At 32.9% G+C, this 22,249-nt stretch overlaps 1 protein-coding gene across 2 annotated transcripts in view; it reads left to right on the top strand.

Moving 5' to 3' along the window:
* Positions 1–22,249, top strand: part of TOP2B (DNA topoisomerase II beta) — a 58,430-nt gene that overhangs the window by 22,164 nt on the left and 14,017 nt on the right. For both annotated transcript variants that reach the window (XM_032860978.1, XM_032860977.1), the window contains exons 7-27: positions 1,019–1,231; positions 3,720–3,893; positions 5,532–5,633; positions 5,722–5,859; positions 7,169–7,307; positions 7,626–7,783; positions 8,058–8,183; positions 9,336–9,446; positions 9,526–9,631; positions 10,921–11,030; positions 11,389–11,481; positions 11,573–11,687; positions 13,110–13,231; positions 13,419–13,567; positions 14,092–14,323; positions 15,885–16,019; positions 16,778–16,978; positions 18,148–18,343; positions 18,489–18,580; positions 21,455–21,610; positions 21,760–21,843. In XM_032860978.1, the coding sequence (XP_032716869.1) occupies positions 1,019–1,231; positions 3,720–3,893; positions 5,532–5,633; positions 5,722–5,859; positions 7,169–7,307; positions 7,626–7,783; positions 8,058–8,183; positions 9,336–9,446; positions 9,526–9,631; positions 10,921–11,030; positions 11,389–11,481; positions 11,573–11,687; positions 13,110–13,231; positions 13,419–13,567; positions 14,092–14,323; positions 15,885–16,019; positions 16,778–16,978; positions 18,148–18,343; positions 18,489–18,580; positions 21,455–21,610; positions 21,760–21,843 (2,952 nt within the window). The remainder of the gene's footprint in view (positions 1–1,018; positions 1,232–3,719; positions 3,894–5,531; positions 5,634–5,721; positions 5,860–7,168; positions 7,308–7,625; positions 7,784–8,057; positions 8,184–9,335; positions 9,447–9,525; positions 9,632–10,920; positions 11,031–11,388; positions 11,482–11,572; positions 11,688–13,109; positions 13,232–13,418; positions 13,568–14,091; positions 14,324–15,884; positions 16,020–16,777; positions 16,979–18,147; positions 18,344–18,488; positions 18,581–21,454; positions 21,611–21,759; positions 21,844–22,249) is intronic.

The following is a 22,249-nucleotide window of genomic DNA, read 5'->3' as shown; positions in this document are numbered from 1 at the left end:
TTTAAAGCATTAAGCATGTCAGAATAAAGACTTCAGAATGCCTGAAGGTTTTATATAAATCTTTCTCCTGTTCCTTGAAAATGAAGAGCTTTATTAGACTTCCTTTACCTAGTTAAGCATTACTGATAATGCCTTGAACCTTACAGACTTACTGAAATGTATCCACTTAGCATATTTGAAAAATTCCTCATTGATTCATCAAATTCATATTACAAAATTCTGTTTTATTTTACTCTGGTAGACCTTTGAAAAGAGTTTGAAATTTTATATAAGCTAAAGTAATTTGGTCAGGGAAGGCCTCATTCTTATTTATTTCTGTAAAATTCTAAATGGTCATGTTGAAGAGTTTGAAAGTTATTTTACTAATAGTGTATAAAGTCGTGCAGTTCATTTTGCTTATTTTCAAATTAGGTTCTTATAATAGTGTTCCCCTCCCCCCTTATCTGTGGTTTTGCTTTCCATAGTTTTAGTTACCCGCGGTCAACCGCGGTTCAGAAGCAAATGATCCTCCTTCTGACATATCGTTGGAAGGTCAGTAGTAGCCTAATGCTCTGTCACAGTGCCTACATCATTCACCTCACTTCATCTGGTATTGTAGGCATTTTATCATCTCACATCATCCAAGAAGGTTGACTCCAGTACAATAAGATATTTTGAGAGGGAGAAAGACCACATTCATATAACTTTTATTAAAGTATAATTGCTCTATTAATTATTATTAATTTCTTATTGTGCCTGATTTATAAATTAAGCTTTTATCATAGGTGTGTTTGGAAAAAACATAATATATATAGGGTTTGGTACTATCCATGGTTTCTGGTCTTGGAACATAGATAAGGAGGGACTACTGTAGTAGTTTTTAAATTTTTTCATCTCTAATATCAGTTTCAAGGATTGTTTTGTTGTGAAGCTGGAAACTGGATATAAATGGTAAATGACTGTATTTCATGAACTGAGTCTTTATGTATTATAAAATATAGAAGCATATAGAAATATTTGAGTATTTTTTCTTTTAAAGACATGGATGAATAACATGATGAAGACTTCTGAAGCCAAAATTAAACATTTTGATGGTGAAGATTACACATGCATAACATTCCAACCAGATCTGTCTAAATTTAAGATGGAAAAACTTGACAAGGATATTGTGGCCCTTATGACCAGAAGAGCTTATGATTTGGCTGGTTCATGCAAGGGGGTCAAGGTCATGTTTAATGGAAAGAAATTGCCTGTAAGTGTCTTCTAAAATAGTAAATGCTTTATTATTTTCTGGGTAGCTTACAGTTAAATCTAACTGCTAAGCAGTCAGTTATCTTGTAGAACCATTAATAACACAACACAGGATTCTATTTTACTTTCATTTATAACATTTCCTATACTCCTAATTTCTTGGCATAGATCTGAGTTTCTGATCTTAATCATGTATCTTCTGCCTGGAAATTTTTAATTTCTTGTAGTTAGGTCTGGCAGTAAATTCCTTCAGTCTGTTTGAGAGAGTATTTTCCTTCACTTTCAAGAGATACAGAGATATTTAGAATTATGGGTTTACAGTATTGTTTCTTTTAATGTCATCCAGTTGTCTTCTTGTTTGCATGGTTTGTGCTATAGTTCCTATCCTCCTTCTTTTGGTAAGGTGTTCATTTTTCCCTTTGGGTACTTCGAAGGTTTTCTTTGTTTTTTGTTTGTTTGTTTGTGTGTTTGTTTTGAGAATGGTATGCTTAGGTGTTTTTATGGGAGTTTGGTTTTGTTTTTTAACATGTATTTTTTTCATTCCATTTTCTGAGCTTCTTGGATCTGTTGTTTGGTATCTGTTACTAATTTTGGAAAAATTTGGGCATTATTTCTCAAATAGTTCTTTGCTGTTCTTTCCTTCTGGTATTCCAGTTATGCATTTGTTATATAGTTTGATATTGTCCTAAGCTCCTGGATGTTTTCCTCTGCCTTATTCACTCTTTTGTGTTTCAGTTTAATTTCTGTTGCCCTATTTTTAAGTTCACTAATTTTTTTTTCTTTAATATGTTATGTCTGTTGTTGAGTCTGCCCATGGCATTCTTCATATCTTCTACTGTGTCTGTGATTTCTAGCATTTCCATTTGATTCTTATACAACTTCAACAGAGAAATGGAAGCTATATTGTCTGCTTTCTCCATTAGAGCCTTTAACATATTAATCATAGTTATTTTAAATGCCTTATCTGATAGTTAAAACATCTGTTGACATATCTGAGTCTAGTTCTGATGATTGCTTTGTCTTTTCAGTCTGTTTTTTCTTGCCTTTTGGCATGCCTTGTTAAGCTTTTGTTGGCAATCAGCCACATTGTATAGGATAGTAGATATGGAGTAAATAGGCTTTGGTATCAGGATTTATGTTTAATCTGTACAGAAAATGGCTGTGTTTGCATTTAGTTGTTTTTGCACTTAGTTAGCATTGATGTTTGTTGTTGCTATGGGCACCAGAAACTTAAAATTCTTCCTTGTTTTTGGGCCTTGCCTTGGAGCTGCCCCTCAGGGAAGGTCTGTCTCTGCAGCCCTACCCTCCGAAACCCACTGTTAAAATGGTGGTAGGTTATAGGATACTATGTCTGATTGAGATTCAAGACTTTGGAGTACATGCTGGCCCTGTGTCTCAGGGGTTTGGCCTTCACAAGTGTTTCTGCCTTTCCTCTAGAGAAAGAGATTTTTCTCTGCCCTTTATTTTCTTCCCCTAACTGCAGTGTGTATCCACCAGTATTCTCATTTAGTATTAAGGCTCCCTGCTCCTTAAAATAAACTTTTTTTTCCCCCTTAAATGAGATGGGAGTGGGATGAGGTAGGACTGGAATTATTTTATTCCAGCTATAGTGATATTTTACCAGTACTCTTTAGCAGTATTCTTCCCCCTGCAAATTAAGGTTTTTGTTTTGTTTGCTTTTTGTTTTTGTTTTGTTTTTGTGGTTGGGATGGGTAAGGGAGATGAGTCTGGGTGGAATTCCCAGTAGCTGCTGTTTTTCTCTTCCCCCAACCAGCAGTACCATGGTGGGGAGCTTTTTCTAGATTTTCCCTGACCTTCCCTGTGAGGAACTGCTGGAGTTTCTGGAGAAAAAGCCTGTAAGTTGAGGATCCCCTTATGATGACAGTCCTCAAGTGCTTTACACACCCATACTGTCCATATTTGTCTTAAAGCAAGTTGTCGAAATTTTTGGTTTAATGTTCCTTTTGGCTTATATGACATTAGGCAGCTTCTGCCTCACCTAAGCAAATTGGTTAGTGTTCTGTGTCTCTCTACAGATAGCTGTTTCTCTTAAGACTATGAATTCAGGTTTCTTGAGTGTTTTGAAAAATCAGTTTGCTGTCTGACCAGCTGTTTTCTTGAAGGGCAGAAGCTTGCATTCTTTTCTTTCTTCCTTTCTCTCTCTCTCTCTCTTTCTTTCTTTAAACCTTCTATATGTCTGAACTCAAAGTAGACATCTACTTTGTCATTTGAAAACTTAAACTTTTGGAAGAGTTTATAATAATTCACCTGTCCAGCTTTTACTTCATACTCTCTATCAGGTACATATAGAAATGAATTCCTTTTTAAAGGGTAGGGATCAAGGAATAGAATGGGGGAAGTCATGAAGGTTTGGAGCTGAGAAATAAGAGCTGTTGTGAGTGAGGGAAAATTAAAGTGTAAGAATGGCATTTACCTAGTTGAGCTGCCAATATAAGATTGTTTATTGGTTTTGGTTTTCAAATTAATAGGTAAATGGATTTCGCAGTTATGTAGATCTTTATGTGAAAGACAAGTTGGATGAAACTGGAGTGGCCCTGAAAGTTATTCATGAACTTGCAAATGAAAGATGGGATGTTTGTCTCACACTGAGTGAAAAGGGATTCCAGCAAATCAGCTTTGTAAATAGTATTGCAACAACAAAAGTAAGTGTGCTAATTCTTCGTTGCCATGTCAGCGATAGAACAATGCTTCATTAAAAACAAAATAAGAAACAATAACAAAAACCCCCAGATCTGCTTTTGTGAAATAAAAATTGGCTTATGAAAATGAAAGCTTATTTTTATGAAAATAACTCTCTTATAATTTATATAAACATCCATTGAGCTTTGAGTTTATATTAGTGTTTATAGTTGAATACACTTATATTTTATGAATTTAGAATGTTAACACATTCTTTAGTCTGTTCTGAGTTTAGAGTGTAAAAGAGAATAATAGAGGAGTCTGTTTTGGGGTCAGATTGTGGTACATGTGTTACATGCTATTCTAAGAAGTTTGAACACTGTTCTGTAGGCTTTTGGATTGTGAATCCAATTGAATTGGATTGAAATGAATGAAATTTTTCTTGTCTAAAAGCATTTGCCCCATTGATCATAATAAAGTCATAGACAATACAGGCATTATTCTAGAATAATCTAAAGCAGTGATTTGATAATTTGTCACTCTTGTTCAAGTTTTAACTTATTCTTTTTAATACTCAGTGTTTTTTATAATCTAGCATCGCTTTCTCAAGTCAACAAATTTTGCATCAGTTATGATTGCATTTGGTTATATGTAATAGAAACCCAATATACAGTAGCATAAAGAGGTAAAGGTTTTACTTTTTCTTCTTATAACTACGGACTGGGAGTAAGTAGTCTTAGTTTGGTACTATGACTCTACAGTATCATCAGGGACCAAGGCTCTTCCTGGTTTTCTTTTCTGCCATCCTTAGCATGTGGCTTTCATTCTTATGCCTTTAAGATACCTGCTGGCTTCTCTATGCCTCAATTTCAAGTTCTAGGGAGAGAGAAAGAGGCTGGGCAATGTGTATATCAACTAAATCACTCCCTTTTTCATCAGGAATAGAGTAGTTTTCCTAGAAATTCCATCCGGTGTACCTTGCTAACATCTCTGGCTAGAACTGAGTCAAGTGGCTATCTCTAGCTGCAAGAGAGTCTGGATTGGTTAATATGTTCAACTGGGCATGTTGCCAGATAAAAAACAGGTTTAGGATTTTTAATAAAGGGAGGAATGGACATTGGATGGCCAACTGGCAATGGCTGCCACATTCCCTAAGTATAAATCTTGGGTCTGCCAGTATTTGTTCTCACTTCCATGTTTTTTTTTTTTTTTAATTTGATTGTTTTTACTTTGTGTATAGTTTTATACAGTTGGCTAATTGGCCCTAGAGCCAAAAAGACCTTATTTTTTCATTTTTATTTTTATTTACTTATTTGTTTGTTTGACAGAGCGAGAGAGGGAACACAAGCAAGGGGAAGAGGGAGAAGCAGTCTCCCTGCTGAGGATGGAGCCCAATGTGGGACTCAGTCCCAGGGCCCTGGGATCATGACCTCAGCCTAAGGCAGATGTTAAGGACTGAGCTATCTAGATGCTCCAGCTCCTTATTTTTTATATCCTAACTCTACAATTCTGAGATTCATGTTATGCTTCTGCATAATTGGGTTAATAGTACTGACTCCATGAAGTTATGAAGATTAAATGCTTATTCAAGGGAAAAAAAGAAGTATTTTGCTACCCTAATTATAGAAGATTTTATATTCTATTTTTTTGTTCCTCTTTAGGGTGGACGTCATGTGGATTATGTAGTAGATCAAGTTGTTGGTAAACTGATTGAAGTAGTTAAGAAAAAGAACAAAGCCGGCGTATCAGTAAAACCATTTCAAGTAAGTGGTGCTTTACATATTCTGTTGAATTATTGAATGATACCAGTTCTGATGTTAACCTTTTTTTGGGGGGGTTTGTTTTCAACAGGTAAAAAACCATATATGGGTTTTTATTAACTGCCTTATTGAAAATCCAACTTTTGATTCTCAAACTAAGGAAAACATGACGCTGCAACCCAAAAGTTTTGGGTCCAAATGCCAACTGTCAGAAAAATTTTTTAAAGCAGTGAGTAAAATTTTTATTACTTCTTAGTGTTGGTTTTGAGAATTAAGTAGTTTTCTTGATTCATTCTCTTTGTGATTAGTTTCTCTCTTAAATGCTGTTTTAACCTTTCTGAAATGAGGTGAGAGTACAAATAAATAATCTTAGGTTTATAACTGAGCTTTTCAGTTGTTAATAATTTTTCATAATCTGTTGTATATAAGCAAGATTTACTTTACTGCCCTTGTTCAGCAGTACCATCAGTAAACCTGTATTAAATAAGCATATGTAAAGTGTCTTTAAATATATTTGCACTGGGAATCTAAAGATGAATAAATCACGGCTCCTTCTCTTTGGAAGTTCATATTTTGGTGGAGAAGTGTTGTATAATTGCCATAGAAAGAACTTATTTATCACTTTCTGGTATTGTAAATTCAAAGATATGCTCTTAAAAACAAAAGTTGTTTTTTAGGTTCTAGCTTAAAGCCTTTAGAGATAGTACTTACGCATCTAATGATGAATTTTGAATACAAAGGACCCTACATTCATGCTTTTGCAAATTTTTGCCCTCATAGCATTCATGATGAAGTGATTTGGTTTTAGATTTTATACTTTTTCATTTTGAGTGGATTAAGTTTAGATTTGGCAACATAGTCCACCTCTTTTTATATCTCAAATGTTCAGAAAACTATTTCTTATGCCTAAAATCAAACTATCCAGGATAACAGAAAAGAAATAGCTCCAACTTGGAGATTCGTCACTCTTCTTTTTGGGTTAACATCTTGTCACACATGGACTCACTGCATGGTGACACATAATACATAATGTTGAAATCCTCGTTACCAAACTTTTAAAAGAATAAAGGCGATAAATAAGTTCTTGAATTTATCCTAAGGTTTCCTACACATTAGTAGTTTTTGTTATAGCAAATTCAAGATTTGTGTTTTTGAGGAATATAAGAAATGTCAGTGTCTAGAATTTCACAGATAGTGAATTCATGGGTGGATCAATTTTTACCATGTTAATTTTTAACAAAATTAATATGTAACAAAAGCTATGTATATTTTTCATGGGGTTTATTATAATAGAGTTTTTTCATATTTTGGTAAGTTGCCCTTTATTCATCTGTTTGTATTTTTGTGCAATAGGTTATTGGGTATAACTGCCTGAGTTAGCTTTACTGTAGTTAGAGTAAAATTTACTAGCGTATATTATTATTATCATCATCACCATTAGTGTTTCACCATATAACTACACAGATTCCAAGTATTATATTTTAGCAAGGTGTATGAACTTCTGGCTTGTTTGTATATCATTATCCTTTAATTTTTAGGCTTCTAACTGTGGCATTGTAGAAAGTATTCTGAATTGGGTGAAATTTAAGGCCCAGACTCAGCTGAACAAGAAGTGTTCATCAGTAAAGTATAGTAAAATCAAAGGTATTCCCAAACTGGATGATGCTAATGATGCTGGTAAGATTCGGATTTTTTTTCAAGATTTAGATTTAAGTTTTTACTTATCTCGTCATAGAAAATATTCATTTTTCACATGTAGTTAGACTGTACAATTTTATGTTCAGAGTATAAATTTCCTTCATTAAAATTGCCACATGCACCACATATTGCCAAGTAGAAATTCAGTAAATTTTACTTAATGATTAAACTATGCTGAACAATTTACTCTTACAGTCTTTTACTGTCATTATTGTGATTATTAATTTTTCTGGCTTCATTTTTCTCATTGGTAAAATTGAGGAATTTGGAATATATGTCATTTTTAATATCTCTCAGGTGGCAAACATTCCCTGGAGTGTACACTGATACTAACCGAGGGAGACTCTGCCAAATCATTGGCTGTGTCTGGATTAGGTGTGATTGGGCGAGACAGATATGGAGTCTTTCCACTTAGGGGAAAAATTCTTAACGTACGGGAAGCTTCTCATAAACAGGTATCTCTCTCTCTCTCATATCTCCACACATATATGACATTGTAATACTTTATTAAAATTGTTGAACTTTTAGAAGTAAATTTTGACTCCCTTTTTATATATTTCAGCACTTTTTTAAACAAAAGATTTTATTTTTAAGTGCTTTCCACACCTAATGCGGGGCTTGAATTTACAAGCCTGAGATCAACAGTTGGCATACTCTGCTGAACTGACTGAGCCAGTCAGGCACCCCTCAACACTTAACATACTTTGAATTATTTTTCTTTTTACACAGATCATGGAAAATGCAGAAATAAACAATATTATCAAAATAGTTGGCCTACAATACAAGAAAAGTTATGATGATGCAGAATCTCTGAAAACTTTACGCTATGGGAAGATTATGATTATGACTGATCAGGTTGGTTTAAAGGTTGCCACATATTTATAAAACTTACCTTTTTCAGAGTGCCCTTTTGTTATTTGTTTCGTGAGACTTGCTGCGAGAAAGTAAAAGGGAGAATAATTGTACATCAAAGGCGGGTAGTAGAAAACATTCAATGGCAGTGTTTGTGTGAGACACATTTTACATTAGCGTATTGGGCAGCCATCTTTTTGGTTATTTTAAAAATGTTTTTATTTTTATTTTTTATTTTATTTTATTTTATTTTTTAAAAGATTTTATTTATTTATTTGACAGACAGAGATCACAAGTAGGCAGAGAGAAAGGAGGAAGCAGGCTCCCCGCGGAGCAGAGAGCCCGATGCGGGACTCGATCCCAGGACTCTGGGATCATGACCTGAGCCGAAGGCAGAGGCTTTAACCCACTGAGCCACCCAGGCACCCCTTAAAAATGTTTTTAAATGCAATAAATATTATAAGAGGAGAATGCATGGTAGTATTATGGGGTTGAAGCCTATGTATAAGTTGAAAGGAAATGATGAAACTTATAAGCAACAAAGACTAATCAGTAGGATGATGGATGATGTTTGTATATGATGGCATAATTTGGGGTGTGCAAAAACTGGGACTTAAATAGTAAAATGGCAGTAATTAGGAAAGAATTGGAAAACCAAAAAGGAAGAATTTCACATGCATTCAACATGTCTCATGTACTCTAATTAAAAGCATTTGTAGAGAAAATCTTTCACTGAAAAAGTTGCTATGTAGTTTTAAGCAGAAATTTAGCAGTTTTTATATCAAGATAAGACTTGTGAATACCTGTACTCCACAGATCACTCCTTCCCTTGTTCAGTGAAGTGGCATTATAACCATGTTTTAGGTATTCACATCCTTAAATCATTCTTTTAGTGAAATCAACATAAAACATAGGGACAGTATATTTTGTAATGATGGGAAGATTTAGTCTATCACTAGCTATATTCATTATTTGAATTTTAAGAAAAAATTCTTTACAAACCAGTAAAGATTATCCTTCAGTTAAACATAGTAAAGTGCTGTTTCAGAATTTGAATGGAATTTGCCTGTGCTACATTCATCCATTTAAATATTTGGTTATAAATAATTATGTTTCATAAAATTATTATAGCACTCTTTACTAACATTTATTTAGGATCAAGATGGTTCTCACATAAAAGGTCTGCTTATTAATTTCATCCATCACAATTGGCCATCACTTTTGAAGCATGGTTTTCTTGAAGAGTTCATTACTCCTATTGTAAAGGTACTACTTACATTAATATATTTTTGTACTGTTGTCTTAAAGAATAGCAGAGAATTAATTTTTTTTTTTTTTTATTAAGGCTAGCAAAAATAAACAGGAACTTTCCTTCTATAGTATTCCTGAATTTGACGAGTGGAAAAAACATATAGAAAACCAGAAAGCCTGGAAAATAAAATACTACAAAGGTTTGTATTTTAAAATACTTAAATTTTGTGAAGTTACTACTGACATAAATATATTTTTGAGATCATTATAAAATATTTTGAAAGTTTGTTTTAAACTGCAAAAATAGCTATGGCTGATTTTTAAAGAATTTATAAAAAATTTTTTAGAAGTAGAGAAAGTGGTATGATGGGTGTCCCATGCACTCTAATAATCACTATTTCACTGCCAATCCTGTTTATCAGAACTCTTCTCATATCCTCCCCATTCATTTGAAATAACTTCTAGATTTTATATAATTTTCATTATACTTTAGTATGTATTTCTAAGAGAATGTTTAAAAAAAGTTCATAATTTCATTATCATACCTTTCTTTAATAACCTTAATTATTCAGTCAGTGTTAAAATTCTCCTGATTATAATAAAAATGTTTTGTTTTGAGTCTGGATCCATCAAGGTCTACACATTGCATTTGGCTTGATAAATCTATTAAATCTTAATATTTTCTCTTTTTATATTTTTTCCTTGCAATTTATTTGTTCAAAAAGTTGGATTGATTGTCCTGTACAATTTTCCACATTCTGGATTTTGCTGATTATCCCTGGAATTTCATTAAATATATAGTATGTTCCTCTGCCTCTTATTTTCTGTTAACTAGTAGTTAAATTGGAGGCTTGAGACAGATTTAGATTAGATTTATGTGGCAAAAACATTTAACAGGTGTTATTGTATATTTACCTCAGGAGGCATGTAATGTCTGGTTTTTCTTTTTCTATTAAAATCGATCCCTTGGTACAGGTGTTGCCAGCTTGATCTATCAGCTTTTCAACTAATGATTTTAAACAGCCATTAATGTTCATAATTCATATAAATTTTTTTAGCTGTTTTGAAGAATTGACAAACTTATACATATCTAAAGTATACAGTGATTATTTGATATATATGTATGTTGTAAACTGATTACCTCAATCAAGTTAATCAACATATCCATCACCTCACATAGTTAATTTTTTATGTGGATAGAGAGATCATTTAAGATCTCTTTCAGCAATTTTCAAGTATATAATATAGAATTATTAATTGTAGGCAACACGCTATACATTAACTACCCAGAACTTATTCACCTTATAACTGAAAGCTTGTACTCTTTGATTGACATTTCCCTATTTCCCCACCCCAGCCCCATACCTGGCAGCTACCATTTTACTCTTCTCATGAGTTCAAATTTTTAGATTCTACATGTAAGTGAGCTCATACAGTATTTGTTGTTCTCCATCTGGATTTTTTCAATTTTGTTTTTAAACTTGTGCAGGGTTGGGTACCAGTACAGCTAAAGAAGCAAAGGAATATTTTGCTGATATGGAAAGGCACCGCATCTTATTTAGATATGCTGGTCCTGAAGACGATGCTGCCATTACCTTGGTAATGAAGTTAATTAAAGATATTTTTTCCTGATATCCATCCCCCTTCCTGCCATACATTTCTTTCTAGTCTGTTTTTTCTAGAAGTTTCTTTTGAACTCTAATGCCCAAACTAGTTAGTCTTAACATTTCTTCACTCCAGTCTCACACACAGATTATGCTCTGCTTTCGAAGTTCCTTAATTGAAAGGCCTGTTCACGTATATTTCTGACAAAAGCCTGTTGGGAATAAAACTCAGTTTCTGAGAAATTAGTTATTTGCCTTTATACATTTTAATTGTATAATGAAATTAATTTAGGTTTTTTTTGAAATTCATTTTTAATTTTCAATGTGTGAAATTATTACCTGGAATCTTTCAGGCATTCAGTAAAAAGAAGATTGATGACAGAAAAGAATGGTTAACAAATTTTATGGAAGACCGGAGACAGCGTAGGTTACATGGCTTACCAGAGGTTAGTCATATAGAGTGGTGGTCTGGGGGAAGAAAGAGACTAAAATTCATGCAGGATTAATGACAGTGTTCCTATATAACTTTTCTCTTAGCAATTTTTGTATGGTACAGCAACAAAGCATTTGACTTACAATGATTTCATCAACAAGGAATTGATTCTCTTCTCAAATTCAGACAATGAAAGATCTATACCATCTCTTGTTGATGGTAAGTAGCTTTTGTTTTAAAAATCTTTCTCACTTTTGTATGTAGTTATTGAGTATATTTTAATTTGACGTACTCTAAGCCATTCTTATAGTAAAATTTAAAATTCTGAATTTGTTTTTGAAATCTTTTGGTAGGACTGAAATCCTTTATATTCCTTAATTTGAATCTCTTCAACTCTTTTTAAGCTTTTCAGGAAAATTAACCTTAGAGCCAATTTTTAAAGATTTTGCCCCAGGCTAATTGCAGACTTTTTAAAATAAAAAAATAAAATGGGATTTTTATAAGTTCTGTAATTTCTATAACTATAAAATAGTTATCCAAGACTAAATTTTAAAAACACCTTTATACCTTAGTACCCAAAACGTAACTTACCGAACTTGCTAAAAAAATATTTAGAAACTGGTACTTGGTAGAGCAGATTTTTATCTTCTATCTAGAAATACTTTTCATTTTATAACTTTTAGCAAGTTGATCTTTGTGTTGCTTGGGTTTTCAGCTAATAGCAGATCGTTCTACCCATTCATTTAATTCAGCTTTAAGTTACATCCCTTCTATGAAGTTTTCTTTAACAGTTACAGTCTACATTGGTTTCAGATGCCTAAACTTCTATTCCAATATTTGTGCCTCTTATTTTACTTGTGTCAATTTTGCCTCCTCAATTAGATTATAAAATTCTCAAGGAAAGTGGCCATATTTTGTCATCTTGTTTCTACCATGTTCTGAGCCCACGATGATGACGATAGCTAGCATATACTGAAAAGTTTATTACTGTGCTCATTGGCCTAGAGCAAGAAGAATGATAAGGAAACAGAATGCTTTGCTTGCATTATCTCATGTAATCCTTATGATCACCCTGTTAGGAAGGTAATTATTTCTATTACACTGATGAGGATGCTGAGACTATTGGTTTAGTAATTTGCAAAAAGTCAAAGGGTAAATGGCCAAGTTGAGAAGAGTATCCAGATCAGTGAGATTCTAAAGCCTGCATTCTTAACTGCCACAACACATCTCTTCTTTATAAGGGTTTTCTGATTTGGGATACTCTAATAATATACTTTTTAGGCTCATTGATGATTTGCTGCTACTTTTAGTTACAAATGACATTTTGGATATATGAATGTTCAGCAGCTCGACAACTCCTGTGAAAGGGATTTGGTGCCATTGAGCAGTTCTTTAAGACCAGAAAGGGTGGTCTTTTACTTGGCACCTCACTTTTGGAAGAGACTGAGATGGTATAACAACATGTTACTATATACTTACTGTGTTACAGAATCTCAAGTAATGATTTTAGTTATTTTTTAAAAGCAAACTATATCTTTGCTTTTATCTCTCAAATATATAGAACACTGTTGTCATTAAAAGAAACATTGCAGCTATATCTGGAGTAATATTTTAAAAGAGAGTTGTTCTTTGTAAAAATAGGCTTTAAACCAGGACAACGAAAAGTTTTATTTACCTGTTTCAAGAGGAATGATAAACGTGAAGTAAAAGTTGCCCAGTTGGCTGGATCTGTTGCTGAGATGTCTGCTTATCATCATGGAGAGGTAAGCATTAAGATTGGAATCAACTGAAAACTATACTTACTGGCATGAAGAATGATAATTAAGCATAATAAAGTATTTTTTCTTTATAAGTTCTTTGGAAAAGTAAGAGAATCAAGAATTTGGATGCTAATAAAATTAGGGCATATGTATAGAAAATTTAATGTTATATTCTGTTTCTGCGTTATAGCAAGCATTGATGATGACTATTGTGAATTTGGCTCAGAACTTTGTGGGAAGCAACAACATTAATTTGCTTCAGCCTATTGGTCAGTTTGGAACTCGGCTTCATGGTGGCAAAGATGCTGCAAGCCCTCGTTATATTTTCACAATGTTAAGGTAACAGTTTGCTGGTACAGTGATATAAAGTTCTACTTGAAGTATATTGGAATTAACGAAATGTTTAATAGAATTGTAAGTATGGAGAGATGATTGTGTACTCTGTTGAGGGTGAATGTTCCAAATTATTTGAGTGCAAATAGAATGAAGTTTGTTGATCGCAGTGTTTGTGAATTATTGGTGAAACCAGTCCTAACTGAAGAATTTTTCTGATCCAACTTTACTTTTTAGGCTGAGGAATGGTTTTAGGGTTTAGTCAGAGAAAGAGGAAATCCATACAACATAATTTATCAATATTAAGAAATTGGGTGGTCTAATAAGTAAGTGTAAGTAAAATGGGGCTATTTTGTTCTGGCTTTCTGCCTGAGAGAAATATATTTGGTAATAAGCTTAGGTAAATTGTATTTTTAAGTATAATCAAAATTTTAAAAACATTTTTCTTAATTTTTGAAATGTAAAGTCTTTATGTATAAAGTTTTATTTTCTAAAATAGGACATTTTCCCATATTTCTTCCTTTCATTAGCTCTTTATCAAGACTGCTTTTTCCTGCTGTGGACGACAACCTGCTTAAATTCCTTTATGATGATAATCAACGCGTTGAGCCTGAGTGGTATATTCCTATAATTCCCATGGTTTTAATAAATGGTGCTGAGGGCATTGGTACTGGATGGGCTTGTAAACTACCCAACTATGATGCTAGGGAAATTGTGAACAATGTCAGACGAATGCTAGATGGCTTGGATCCTCATCCTATGGTAATTATTTAGAAGTTACTGCTTATATTGTTTATTTAACAAATGATAATGTATGAACTACAAACTCCAGTCATTTCAGAAAAGTAGTGGAACCATTTGCATTTTGGAACATATTGCAGAAAATAAAGACCTTTTTAGTGTGTAACTTGATATGTGCTTATAGTAAAAGATATAAGCTTTAGAAAAATCCTGGAGATGAGGATTATAAGGAGAAGCTTTATTGAAAATTAAAAATACCTCATATTTCAGGTTTGTAGACATCTAAATTATATAGAGAATAGTGTTTTTACGACAAAATTACATGCAGCTTTGTTTTTGTTCTCAAACTAAGTCATATTAGAGTTGTAAGGAATCTTAAAAACACATTGTATATATTTTTGTATATCCCCACATTTTTAAAATTTTTGCTTCTATATCATCCACTGTGCTTGTTTTTGTCCCAAATTACCTCCAAGAGAAACTTCTCGAAAAAGCGTCCTCCCTTCTTTTGTGTGATTTAAAATCATCTGGAAATTTCCCTATATCATGATACACTTAAATACACTTAAATTTTTGTATTACAAAAATGGTAGTGTTCATTGTAGAAAACATAAATAAGAGGAAAAAATACTTGATAAAACCAGCATGTGGAAACAAACTTCCTATTTTTATGTATTTCTCTCCAAGTTTTATTTCATTCTTGTATTTTAAAATAAAACATTGAGTATAATTTAAAAATCTGTTTTTCTCCTTAAATACTTTAAAGTACTTTAAAATATTTCTAATAGAAGCATAAAATGCTTTATGATTATAGTGTTTTAATTCTTTCAGATGTGTTTTAGAATATTAAGACAATTTATTTGGTCAGTACATGCTTTTCATACGTTTAATGTATAGGTAGGTATATATATGTTTATAGATAAATATATATGTAGAATATTCAAAATATTCAAGCAGGCTATGGAAGAAGAGTAGTGGTATGGAAGGCAAATCATTAGAGAAAAGTTGGAAAGTTAGATTGGGTCCCGACTGTGGAAGACTTTCAATATAACATCCAAGGAGTTTGATTTTAAAGGATTATTAATCTAGGGGAGAAGGAGGTATAGAGGCAATAGACTGAAAAAAAAAAAATTCCAAAAAGACTAGGAAAGATGAAGCTAAGGGTTTTTGTGTATGTGTGTGTGTGTTTTAAAGATTATAGGTTTATTTATTTGAGACAAAGTGAGAGCAGAGGGAGAGGGAGAAGCAGACTCCCCACGGAGCATGAAGCCCAAGGCTGGGGGGTGATATCCCAGGACTCTGAGATCATGATCTGAGCCAAAGGCAGACACTTAACAGACTGAGGCACCTAGGCATCTAAGCTAAGGTTTTGAGATTGGGAGATGCTAAGAATATATTAACAGAAGCTATGAATTCAAGATTGAGTGCTTATTGGGAGATGGACTATTAAGGTTGAGGAATTTAGTTTCAGTTATGTTAATTTGGTAGTAGTAGTAGACCATAGACTAAGGGGCATTCAAATATTGTACTGGCAGTTAAGAGAGAAGTCAGGGCCTTAAGTTATTTTTATTTTTCTTTGCAGCTTCCAAACTACAAAAACTTTAAAGGAACCATCCAAGAGCTTGGTCAAAACCAGTATGCAGTCAGTGGTGAAATATTTGTGGTGGATAGAAACACAGTAGAGATTACAGAGCTTCCAGTTAGAACTTGGACACAGGTTAGTAGAAGTATTTTAGCTGCCTCTCAGGAGGTCAGTGCAATGCTTTCTGGGACGAATATGATTCCATCATTGTTTGTCCTAAGTCTGTATAGTGTTTAAAAATTCCTATATACATTTTGACCATCCAGTTGAATTTGTGCTTTGAATATTCAAATAGTAATTTAGAAATTTAATTTCTCTAAATGTTGAATTTTTTTTTCTTTAAAGATTTTATTTATTTGACAGAGAGAGACCACAAGTAGGCAGAGTAGCAGGCAGAGAGAGAGGGGGATGCATCCTCCCTGCTGAGCAGGGATCGCGATGCAGGGCTCAATCCCAGGATCTGAGATCATGACCTGAGCCGAAGGCAGAGGCTCAACCGACTGAGCCACCCAGGCGCCCCTAAATGTTGAATGTCTTAAGCTAGCTTGGAACCCTTATGAATATGGTCAATAAATTCATGTCAGTATCAGCTGTTACAGATCTTAAAGTATGCATGTCCTCTCTTGTCAGATGGAGTTGTCAGTCGTTCTCTTTATACTTTCAGCCTTTTCCTTGCCCTTTGGTGTATGAGCAAATCAGAACCATTACATTGTGTATCTTTCACCATTGAGCCCCCCATATATTGTCCTCTATAGTGACTGGGCAGAAGATAGAGGGAGGTTTTTCTTTTTTCTGACCAGAGTTGGGAATATTTAAAAAATTGCATGACTTGGTAGTATGAGAACATCAATGTGTGTCAAGAAAATAATTATTTATTTTTAAATCTTTTATAGGTATACAAAGAACAGGTTTTAGAACCAATGCTCAATGGAACAGATAAAACACCAGCATTAATTTCTGATTATAAAGAATATCATACTGATACAACTGTGAAATTTGTGGTGAAAATGACTGAAGAGAAGCTTGCACAAGCAGAAGCTGCTGGATTGCACAAAGTTTTTAAACTTCAAACTACTCTTACTTGTAATTCCATGGTAACTGATTAGATTTTCTATTTTAATGTTTCTTCCATGCCATAAGTAGAATTTTTATAATTGGTTTCATGATGGTTGTGGCTGTAGTAAATCTGAATGGTTTTCCCCCTGATATTTGCTGAAGGCTCTAAAAAGGTGCATTCCCTTAGATTATTATCCACTACTGTTATCGACTACTCTTAATCCCAACTCTGCATTTGTAAATCTGGGCTTGAGCACATGGGATACACAAACTAACCAAAAGTTATTGGAGTAATTAGTGCAGGATTTTCATGTTTCTTATGCCTATTTCTGGTAGCATTTTAATTGCGGAGTACTTCTCCCCATAATTCTAATCTGTTTTATTAAACTTGTGTATTTGTGTTTGTATGTAATTGCTGAGAAAGGTAGAAAGTGAACATGTATGATTACCTTCATTCCATTCCAAATTAGCTTTTAGGCATAAAGAAAAAAATCCAGTAGCACAGTAGCTGAGACAAACTGCCATCATCTGCTAGGAAAGACAGATAGAAAAAAGGAGAAAAAGGATAGAGAAGAAGTAAAATTTTCCTCCAAATTGAGAAAGTTTGAATGAATTATAATTATAAACAGAGACAAATATACATCTATTGAGTATATAGAGGAGAGAGAACTTTAATGTTTATAAACTTAGAATGTTTTTAGTTTGAAAAAAAATTTCTTAGGTGGTTTTATAGCCATTTTGAATTAGAACCTTTTTTTTTTTTTAAAGATTTTATTTATTTATTTGACAGATCACAAATAGGCAGAAAGGCAAGCAGAGGGAGAGGGGGAAGCAGGCTCCCTGCTGAGCTGAGAGCCTGTTGCGGGGCTCAGTCCCAGGACCCTGAGACCATGATCTGAGCCGAAGGCAGAGGCTTAACCCACTGAGCCACCCAGGTGCCCCTAGAACCCTTTTTTAAAGGACCTATTTTTATTTTCAAAATTACTTTAAATATTTTCATAGTTTTGAGAATTTATCAGTTTCTTGGAGTTACCAAAAGAATATTTACCGAAATGTACTTAATTGTTTTGGTTCTGTTTAACAGCTTTTAGGGGTGGTATGTGTTCATTTAAGTGTGTTATAGTTATTTTAAATACTGAAGATGTCATACAAGTTAAAAGTACCAAACAGATTTATGTCATCTTCCAAAACTTTGTGTTTTCATTAGGTACTCTTTGATCATATGGGATGTCTCAAGAAGTATGAAACCGTGCAAGACATCTTGAAAGAATTCTTTGATTTACGATTAAGTTACTATGGTTTACGTAAGGAATGGCTTGTAGGAATGTTGGGAGCAGAGTCCACAAAGCTTAACAATCAAGCCCGTTTCATTTTAGAGAAGATACAAGGAAAAATTACTATAGGTAAGATGCAATCTTTAAAAAATTAAACGTTAGTTAAAATGGAAAAAAAATCTTTATTAATAGAAGACATTTTTATCAGTAGAATATAAACAAATACAAATTGAATCTCTTTTCTTGATCCTAACTTTATTTTTCCCTCACATAGAGAATAGGTCAAAGAAAGATTTGATTCAAATGTTAGTCCAGAGAGGTTATGAATCTGACCCAGTGAAAGCCTGGAAAGAAGCACAAGAAAAGGTAATCATTTGCAGAACAAGACATTCAGAGAAGCTTTTAAAAGCAAATTCCAAAACAAACAAAAAACCCAATCCCTAAATTTTAAATTTAGTACTGCTATAAAGGTGCCGAGTTGTCTGTTTGGAGACTGAAGTCTTCTGTTTATCCACAGAACAGATACAGTACAGGAATTTGCAGTGCACACCCACCACAAAGCACTTTGCCAGTGTGACTCAACCAGGGCCTGGAGAAATGACTCCAGGTGTGAGAAGGTAGCTCAGTCTTGTTGGCCTTTTTTCTGAGCCTGCCATTAAAGGGTGTTGTTTGTGGTGGTGGTTTTTGTGAGGTGCATGTGTACTATCTGGGAATGATACTGGGTAGCACATACATCATTTCACACTGGTCTTACTATGGTGATAGTATGGTATCCAGTCACCATTCACTTGGTCTGGTTTTGGTTTATGCTAGGAAGACTAGAGACAAAATATTCAATATTATAGTGTTACTGAGCACCAAGTATGTGCTCTGCCCTGTGCTTAGATCTTTGACTAGAGAGTTAAACCCTGGAACTTCAGATTAAAAGTCTGATGTTTTATTAATTAAATTGTCCATTTTGGATCATAAAGGACTAGTATTAATTCAGTGAATGGAATATTGAAACTTTGAGATTCTTCTCAAGAATTTCTTGCTATTGTGTATAATTAAAGAAAAACTTAAAAAGGCAATACAACATTGTGATTGAGAACACAAATGTACAAAAGGAAGAAAATTATGGAGATGACTAATTTTTTACTTAATTAGAATGTTGTGTATGTATCATACTGATAATGTTATTATTGTTAAAAATACAGTTATGATTATATGACATAACTTAAACTGACACTTCAAACTTCCTTACATTTATGAATTCTCAACCCACAGTGTTTTCCATATTTTTTATCAACTACATTGACATGCTTTTTTTATATTATTTAAACTTTTTAAAATATTGGTCAGTAGAATGCCAGATATTAGAGCAAGTAAAATTAGAAGAAATTATATATTTAGCAATTACATATTAAGATAATAGGCTTATTTATTGTTTGGGGAAAATGGGGTGGGACAGGTGGGGAGTATTCAAAATTAAGATCCAAGCACTTTGCTTTTCTTTAAATGTATTTTACTGCATTTTTGAATCCCAAATTACGGTTTATACACTGCTTGCCCTTCTGTATGATTGTTGGTCTAAACTATATCTTAAAAAATATTAACTAGTAAGCTAGTTAATTTAATGCTTAGTTTTAAAAGGTAAAGGTGTGTAGGGTTTGAGAATGCCCTTCCAGTGGAAGTAGACTTCATGGGTAAAACCTAGTGGTTGGTTTCAAAAATTTCATTGTCACCATCAAAAATTTCTCAGCATCTTGACCATGTGTTCACTTTGGGAGTTAAGGTAACAAAAGGAGCTGCTCTTATAAGAGTGTCCTATTGTGTAGATTTGGAGAAGAGAGAATTTATAAAGGAGATAATTATGAGATTAGAGGTTTTTTTTTTTTTTAAACATAATAGAATTCTGTCTGTGGAACTTAAAAGTTTTTCTTGATTTCTGAAAATATCCTTAGTTATCTTCATGTTAACAATGATGATACACATATATTCATTGAGTGTTTGTTAATGATACTTTGGGTGTCCTCAAAATCTAGAGCAAATAGATTACTAAAGTGTGGATCTAAACAAGATTTTATGACACCTTAATAATATTTTAATAGTAGGGTAACAACTTAAATATTCCAAAGAAACACACTGTTTCATGAAGAATTTTTAAAAATGGTAGAATTTATTAATTTGTCGTAAGTACTGTTTGTCTAGGTACTTATTAATCATTGATCAACTCAGCAACAGCATTTCTTATTTGGCTATTGTTGCTTAATTGAATTCATAGTTTTGTTTATGTAATGAAGCATGTTGCTTTGCAATTTCTATTTTTATCCCTTCTAAAGTACACTAAACTTTACTTCATTTATATACACATTATTTTACTGAAAATTTTAAACTAAACTGAAAACAATTTTTTTCTTTTTTGGTTACCAAAAGTGAACTTTTTGTTTTGTGGAGTATCATGGTTAACTCAGTCATTTTTAATTATCTGAGTGCCTTAAATAATTTAAATGCAGTTTTATTTAATGGCTCTTGTTATTTTAAAAACCTTAGAGGTGATGTCACCTATAAGAACTTCTATTAAATTGACTGGATTTTGAAATTTAATACTAGCGTAAGAGGATTTTTTATTGTAATCTTTTTGATGAAAAAGGCCTTATAAATATAATTTTAGAATACCCCTCACAATTCCTCCTCTAACTTACCAGCTATTAAATTCCTAATTGAACGTTCTATATGTACATGAGTATTCTTGCTTTAGAGAATTTTTATTAAGAACTCATACTTAATGAGTGGCCGTACCTTACCATATTTATATTACAACTGTAAAACATTCTCCATAAATGATACTTATTTTGGGTTTCAAATTGTTCATTTACTCACCAATATAAAAATCTGACAAGATGCAGTGATTAAACATTAGTTCTACTCTTTTAATTTCAAGATATGTAGTATCTTCTCATTTCATGACTTAGTGCCTGGGCAAAGCAGTTAATTTTTCATCAGATTCCTAGATAAATGGGGAGTGAATATACTCATTCCTTTTGAAGACTTACTATTGTGTATTTTTAGAAAACTTTTTATAGGAAATCACTTTTTTATAGGTCATCCTGCAGATAATCTAAAAAATCCCCAATCACCCTTAAGATAGAGTCCTAAGAGTATAGCATTTACGGAATTTTTAACTCAATATTCAGTAAAATTCAGCCATTGATTTGGTACTATACAGGACTTTAATATAAAGTTTGTTATTTTTTACAGGCAGCAGAAGAGGAAGAAACACAAAACCAGCATGATGATAGTTCCTCTGATTCAGGAACTCCTTCAGGCCCTGATTTTAATTATATTTTAAATATGTCTCTGTGGTCTCTTACTAAAGAAAAAGTTGAAGAACTGATTAAACAGAGAGATGCAAAAGTATGAACTTTTGTGGGTTAAATAATTTGAAACTATTTCAGTATTATCCATTTCTTTGTTTTTCTTTTTCCAAAAAGAAGTATTTTGATTTACCCTTTACGTATTATTAAGTTACTGAATGTTTAAATTATACTGCTTTCTTATTACAGGGGCGAGAGGTCAATGATCTTAAAAGAAAATCTCCTTCAGATCTTTGGAAAGAAGACTTAGCAGCATTTGTTGAAGAACTGGATGTAGGTTAAGTCTACATTAAAGTATATATGGAAAAGTAATGTTTATGAAACAAGAAGAAAATTCTTCTTTAATTATTTCAGTTTCTTTTAACTCTGTAAAGGTTAATGTGTTTATAAGCCAAGTTAGGATTAAACTTCTAGCTATATGAAGTTATAAAGAAATGTTCTGTCTGGAATAGATGAATGTAAAAAGCTATATGGAGTTGGAATTTAGAATAAATTGAATTCTGTTACTTTCTATCAGTAAAGTTTTCCTGATTTCAGAATAGCTTATTGATTCAGTCTCTTCCCTCAAAGAGGTAAGAACAAAATATATATGATTGAGTATTGGTACTTTGATTTTTACAAAGTAGAATGATAGTGTCTTTAGGTTTATAACAGAGAAATTTTAAGTTTTTTTTTTTTT

Source organism: Lontra canadensis, unplaced genomic scaffold, assembly GCF_010015895.1.
Source record: "Lontra canadensis isolate GAN:19392208 unplaced genomic scaffold, GSC_riverotter_1.0 scaffold20, whole genome shotgun sequence".
In the NCBI taxonomy this organism is placed as follows: Eukaryota; Metazoa; Chordata; class Mammalia; order Carnivora; family Mustelidae; genus Lontra; species Lontra canadensis.
This window is presented reverse-complemented; position numbering and strand designations above follow the sequence as displayed.